The following is a 6,741-nucleotide window of genomic DNA, read 5'->3' on the forward strand; positions in this document are numbered from 1 at the left end:
ATGATTTTATCTTTGCTACATCTTCTAAACCGCTCAGAGCTGGTAAAAACCGAACATTACAGAGCTAAGGAGGGTACATGTGTTTTATTTGTTCATATTTTACAGGATTGCTTGTTTTTACTTGTATTTCCTTCAGGAGTCGGCATTGGTAGCTGGAGGCATTTTACCAACAGACAACATTCCTAGCAGGGTCACTGTAGCAGCCGGGGCGGAGACAGTCAACATGCCTGTTTGACCTGTTAATGCAAAGAAACTAGTTACACCTGTTGAAAGCTTGTGGTATTGCCATGTCTGACGATAACTATCACTTTAATCACTTTTACTCCCGATATTTTAAAAGAAACCTTATTTTGCATCTTTGAGGTCAAAAGTTGCTGATTAAACATTTTCTGTAGGAATTTACAATTTTATTCTATTTCTGTGGAGTCTGTGCAGAATATTTTTTTATTGTGTACTTTTTCATATAGTTTAAGTTGGTTTGGTGAACTGATTTTGAATGTTTTAATACAGTCTTCCCTATCAATCTAATTAATAGATTGATGCTTCTATTCAATTGTCATTTCTGTTATTACTTAAAATAACAATAAATAAGAACATCATAGGAAATGTGATTATTTCAAAATTTAAATTAAAAAAATAAAACATATGGTATGTACTGGTAGATTCTAATTAAATCTACTAACGAAAACTCAAACTCAAAAATGGACTTCTAAAGTTTTCCTTTTCTATTTTTTACACAATTACTAAAAAGACAGTTAACTGAAAAGGCCAAAGGTTCCAGACAGCCAAGCATCATTTATGTGTGTGTGTGGAGGTGTTTGTGTTTGTGTGTGTGTGCGTGTTGCATGACGAAAAGCTGCCCTGCTTCTTCCAAGGACAAAGGTAGCAAAGCCCTTGACGTCACTGCAGCCTGACTGGCAAACTTTCCTAATCTAAAATCTAGAAAGCCGAAGTTCGCAAGTTTCTTGCCAAGTGTACCAAATTGATAAAGCTGACAGAACTTGTGGCAGGCAACAAAAAAAATCTGAAATAAATAAATAAAAATTCACAATAACTCATTTTGAAAAAAACATGCCATTTTTCAATAAACTAATAGATCTTTCTAGAAAAGAGCCTTTCACATTTGCATTTTAAATGAAAGGCGTAAGAATTCCCAGATTTGGGGCATTAATTGTGTAGTATTTGTCTATTCTCATCAACAACCATTGAGTATGGGTCACCTGTATTTATGTGTGTTTAGCCAGGTTTCATTATTGGGTGTGTCAAGTATATTTTTGAGTAAATGTTGTTGTATGTTTGTGTTCCTATCCAATTGAATAAATGACAGATGGATGCTTTGGTTTGTACCTAGCATTTTTCATCTTATGCAGATTTTATTTTGGGAATCTAAGTAACTATAAAAATTCTCCATCTGAATCAGTTGTCTGTTTTGATGGGCCGATTTGGTTCAGTTTTAGATTTCAGGTTGGGAACTTCACAAAATCATTCAAACATATCTCTGCCATAGACAACCATTTGAATATTTAACAGGTCAATATTTCCAAATTAACACTCAAATTTTTTGAGAAACTGATTTAGGGGTTTTCATAGTTGGAGGCCATAATCATCAAAAGGAACAAAATAAAGAACTTAAAATATAATGTGTTACGACCCGTCTAGGGGTGGCCAGATCATAACATGAAAGGTCCCTCCTCGTCCCATCCCAAACAGCCAACACATACAAAGTTAAACATTTTACAATGATGTTTATTAAAAAATATATGTTTGATTTAAATATAACAAAAATGGAGCATATAACTTCAGAATGAGCTAGTGCCAAAACAACAAACAAAAGGAACTATCTAAATAATAATCAACTTACCTAACCGAAAAATAAATAAACCAAATGACAAAAACTTACCTCCCTAACTAAAAAAACAGGAAAGAACTAAGGCAACATAAATGGCAGCTCACTCCTACAAACTCCAAACCAAGAAGTTGAACAAACAAAACAAACAGTGTAGCCGGTTGAGATGAGCAGAGGAGAGATCTTCCAGGAAGTCCACGTCAGCCGCTTTTATACTCCTCACATCCGGGAAGCCACCAATCGGACGTCCCCCGTCGTCCTCCAGGCACCAATCAAAAACAAGTACCTGCACACTCATTTACATAATAACATTTAACGACTCCAGTCGTAACAAATGTAACAAATATATACCACACATGAGGTTTGCTTACAATTATAGGCCCAATTGACTAAGGTAGCAACAACACTGAGATTTTACCTGCATTAATTTTAATAGCTGTATTTTCGTTGTTATTATTAATTTGACATTATTTGAATAAAGAAAAACAAGTTTTATGTTAATCTTAATAACCAAAATAAACAAAACCTATACTTTAAAGGTGGTTTTGGAGGCTATGAAATAATTACTACAAAAGATTATGAAATCTAAACATATTAGTTAACATGACTGATATTTTTCATTGATTGCTGAAATAATTTTCATGTAAAGAAAGCTCAGTTTAAAATTCTAAAATTTGACCGCACAGATATTATTTTGTAAGCAGCCTTTAACCAGCAGAGGGAGCCCGCAGAAATGACCAGAACCCGCGATAATTCACGAGTCACGTCCCCGGCTTGATGTTTTCCTTAACTCTCGCGATATTTCCTGTTTCCTCCTCTTTCGCTCCCTGTAGCCAACATGGCAGTCGGCAAGAATAAGAGGCTGACCAAAGGCGGCAAAAAAGGTGCCAAAAAGAAGATGTAAGTCAAAAATTCTTTCGCGGATACATGGAATATGTGTTCTGCTTCTTACCGTTGTTGTTTGGGCGAGAGAAATGTGACGGATGAAGTTGATATTAAACAGATGGTAGAGGTGAGGACGCTGGTCTTGTCGCTGCCGGCCTCTGTGTCTGTGTATGGAGCTCAGACACGCTCTCTAGCAGAACTTCTTAATGCGGCTTTCTACCGCTTAGTTTAACTTACACAACGCGCAGAGACTGTTTTCAGTATGTTTAGAGAAAGGCTAGACTTCGGTGTCTCTCCGTACTCTATTATTGCAGCGATATTTGCCAAAGCTGCTCAACTTTAGCAGGGCTGTGTTAAGCGATGAGCTAGCTGCCTGCAGCACAGTTTAGCTCCAGACCAATTGAAAGAGTTCCCCGTTAGACTGAGTTACATTTCAGAATCACTAGAGAATGCTGAAGAGATGTAAAGCTAAAAACTGTTTCTTGTTCACAGTGTGGACCCGTTCTCTAAGAAGGACTGGTACGATGTGAAGGCACCAGCCATGTTCAACATCCGCAACATTGGCAAAACCTTGGTCACCAGGACTCAGGGAACCAGTAAGTCTGCATTTTGTACCCGGGGACACTTTAATATGTAACCATTTTTTTCTACAGGGTCTGACATCGAAGACAAATGTACAGCTAACATTTAGTCACAACAGTTAACTTGTGTTTTGCAGCAAAGATATTGGTAATAGAAAATAAGTCAGCATTTGTCAGCTTTGCATGCACAGATATTGTTGGAATTAAATGACTCTGTAATACTCTTAGCTACTTTTGAAATGTGAAAATTGCTTGGTTCTAAATCGTTCTTGGTTAGTAGAACACTTAATTTTTGCAAGCTCTATATTCAAATTGCCCATCACCATCTTCTTGTTTTTACACTACAAACAGAATAATAATGATTTAGATGAACAATGTATAACAAAAAATACAAAGATAAAGAAAATGGTTGTGTTAGAAGAGCATAATACTTCCTGCAGTATTGGTTGCACGGTAGCATGTGGTTCAGGTTAGCTTACACCAACCACTGGATACAAAAGGTTGAACAAAATATCAATTTTGAAAGGTTTACTCTTGTATATGTTCATCTGCTAACCTAATATTCCTCAGACCTCTTTATTTTATCTTTTTGTAAAGAGAGTTGATGTTTGTGGCTTTAACTCATGAGGAATTTCCATGGTGGGAACTAAAAAAAGAAAGTCCAGTCAGGATAAGACTGAATCTTCACTCCTCTTCATATCGTTTGAACTCTTGACTCTCCTCTCTGTTTGTCAGGGATTGCCTCTGACGGACTGAAGGGACGCGTGTTCGAGGTGAGCTTGGCTGACCTGCAGAACGACGAGGTGGCCTTCCGCAAGTTCAAGCTGGTCACCGAGGACGTTCAGGGCAAGAACTGCCTCACCAACTTCCACGGCATGGATCTGACCCGCGACAAGATGTGCTCTATGGTCAAGAAGTGGCAGGTAATGTTCGGTTTGGAGCAGGAAGTGGCTTCGTTGTTAAGCCGTGGTGAGCTTTTCAGATGATGTTTGGTTCTGCAGTTATTCTGGGTTTTTATTTATTGATTTATTTAATAAATTAAGTCATTTGTGAGCCTGAACAAGAATGGAAGATGAGTTGGTTTAGTTTTATGGCAGTGTTGACACTGGTTTAGATGTTTACTATGTGAGACTTTGCAATAGGGATCCTGTTTTTCACTTCTGATACGATATAAAAGGTTTAGTATGAGCTGATACAGAACACGGTGCTGGATTGATTTTAAGTTGTTTCTAAAAGAAAAAAAAATCTGACATAAATATACAAATTACAAATGAATTTGCTAACTCTGCCTGCACCAGTACAGCACACTTAAATATACAATTGGCTTCACAAGCTAGGTCAAACATGTAAAAACAACTTTCATTTGTTCAGTCAGTCCAAATAGGAGCAGAGCAGCTAATGTAAAATAAAATAAAAAAGCAAAAAACATAGAATTATACTGAGTAGATTTGTCCTTATGGATCGGCCACATCGTCACTAATACCCAATATAGATTTTTTTTTTCTATACTGGCACCGATTCAGATACAGTTTGATTGGTCCATCTCTAGTTTGTGAATATGATTTCCCAATTTGAGTATAAATGTTGCAGAGACAAGTAACAATGGTTACAAGTCAACACTGGATGTGGCTAATTAGTGCATCAGTGAGCATGACTGTTTAGAGAAGCTAAAGCATCACATTGAGATGTGGCATGATGAAGTATTACTAGTCATCGTTCCATATATTGTTGTTCAGGTGCTTTGGATTGGCAACAAAACCTCTGTAGTGAAAGTGTCATGGTTGCTCTCTGATTCGGCGTTCAGATTCACGTACAGTCTGGTCGACATGGAAACTTAAACACGTGTGTTTTCTACCTGGATCAGCCTTGTAAATAGATCTTTAGATCGTAGGAGTTAAACTCCACACTTGTAATTTGCGTTGATCAGTAGATTGAGAATGCGTCCCGGTGTTTTTCCTCAGACCATGATCGAGGCCCACGTGGACGTGAAGACGACCGACGGATACCTCCTGCGTCTCTTCTGCGTGGGCTTCACAAAGAAGCGCACCAACCAGATCAGGAAGACGTCGTATGCCCAGCACCAGCAGGTCCGCCAGATCCGCAAGAAGATGATGGAGATCATGACGCGCGAGGTCCAGACCAACGACCTGAAGGAAGTGGTCAACAAGCTGTAAGTCCACTTCCTGAGCAGCAGAGGGAAGTCGAAGCTGAACTCCTGACGGTTGGGTGGAAGATGTTTGACGCGTTTTGTTTTTCATGGTGCGTTTCAGGATCCCAGACAGCGTCGGCAAAGACATAGAGAAGGCGTGTCAGTCCATCTACCCCCTACATGACGTCTACGTCCGCAAGGTCAAGATGCTGAAGAAGCCCAAGTTTGAACGTAGGTCCACCTCGGCAGTTCTCACGGCCATGTGGGAGCTCTTGGAGCTCGTGATGACTGTTTCGGTCCCATATGATTGCCTGATTACTGCTTTTTGAGATCTGCTGATGCTCCTTTCTAACGCGGACATCACCGCTTCAGCACCGTTACTGGTGGGAGGAAAAGCAACAAACTTGTTATTTCTCTTTGCAGTGGGCAAACTGATGGAGCTCCACGGCGAAGGCGGCTCCACCACCACCGCTAAGGTTTCTGGGGACGACACCGGAGCCAAGGTGGAGAGGGCCGACGGCTATGAGCCCCCCATCCAGGAGACTGTCTGAACACCAACAGATTTAATAAAACATGTAAATGACCAACAAACCCCTCTGTGGCTGTGTGTTTGTGAAGGAGCTGGTTTTGGTGTCAGTTCTTATTATAAAATTTCATATTCAATACATAATGAGTTTATTTCAGTAACTTGATTCATAGTGTTCACAGTTTTTAAAGCTTTGGGGTTTTGTTATTTTGTGATATCCATAAAACAAAACAAAAAAAAATTCAGAACTGTTTTAAGAAAACATTTTTTTAAGGTTTCATTGGCTCTAGAGGCTTTTATTTGATAGTGAATTGACAGGAAAGTGGGTAATTAGAGAAGAGGGGGACATGCGGCAAAGGTCACCAGGTTGGGAATTAAACCTGCGACAGCCACATATGTCGGTTGTGCTTAACCCCTCCACCACCACAGCACTCCTTAAGAAAACATTTTTAATAGAAAAATGAGGGATTAATGGAAAGTTCAGAGGTTGTTTTCCAGAGCTACGAGGTCTTGACCGTCACAGTGAAATACTTCCTGCTGTAATGGCTGCAGTGAGTTCTGGAGGTGGTCAGCTGAGGCTCTGAGCAAACAGCTTGGTTTTTCTCCTCAGTGTGGATGTTAGTGAGTGAGGTCTGGCCCGGGAGCAGGCTGACACTATGACTCAGATATTTGACACACCCAGAGTTTCTTCACTTGCACAGAGTTCCTATGGCGACTGTCACCATTGGGAAAACCTCAGCTATTAGTATCTTCA

At 39.5% G+C, this 6,741-nt stretch overlaps 1 protein-coding gene across 1 annotated transcript; it reads left to right on the forward strand.

The window, feature by feature from the left end:
* The first annotated feature begins 2,597 nt into the window (after positions 1-2,597).
* rps3a (ribosomal protein S3A) lies at positions 2,598-6,052 on the forward strand. Its single transcript, XM_028018932.1, has 6 exons — positions 2,598-2,746; positions 3,224-3,327; positions 4,048-4,235; positions 5,274-5,482; positions 5,583-5,692; positions 5,885-6,052. Exons 1-6 carry the CDS (start codon positions 2,685-2,687, stop codon positions 6,010-6,012), a joined length of 801 nt encoding a protein of 266 aa, XP_027874733.1. The 5' UTR covers positions 2,598-2,684; the 3' UTR covers positions 6,013-6,052.
* The last annotated feature ends 689 nt before the right edge of the window (positions 6,053-6,741 follow it).

This window comes from Xiphophorus couchianus, chromosome 5, assembly GCF_001444195.1.
Source record: "Xiphophorus couchianus chromosome 5, X_couchianus-1.0, whole genome shotgun sequence".
NCBI classification, from domain to species: domain Eukaryota; kingdom Metazoa; phylum Chordata; class Actinopteri; order Cyprinodontiformes; family Poeciliidae; genus Xiphophorus; species Xiphophorus couchianus.

Excerpts from the sequence above, each read along its gene's own strand:
- rps3a (XM_028018932.1), top strand. The coding sequence starts at position 2,685 with ATGGCAGTCGGCAAGAATAAGAGGCTGACCAAAGGCGGCAAAAAAGGT. Across the intron at positions 3,328-4,047 it reads CACCAGGACTCAGGGAACCA|GGATTGCCTCTGACGGACTG; the intron begins GTAAGTCTGCAT and ends TCTGTTTGTCAG. Across the intron at positions 5,483-5,582 it reads AAGGAAGTGGTCAACAAGCT|GATCCCAGACAGCGTCGGCA; the intron begins GTAAGTCCACTT and ends GGTGCGTTTCAG.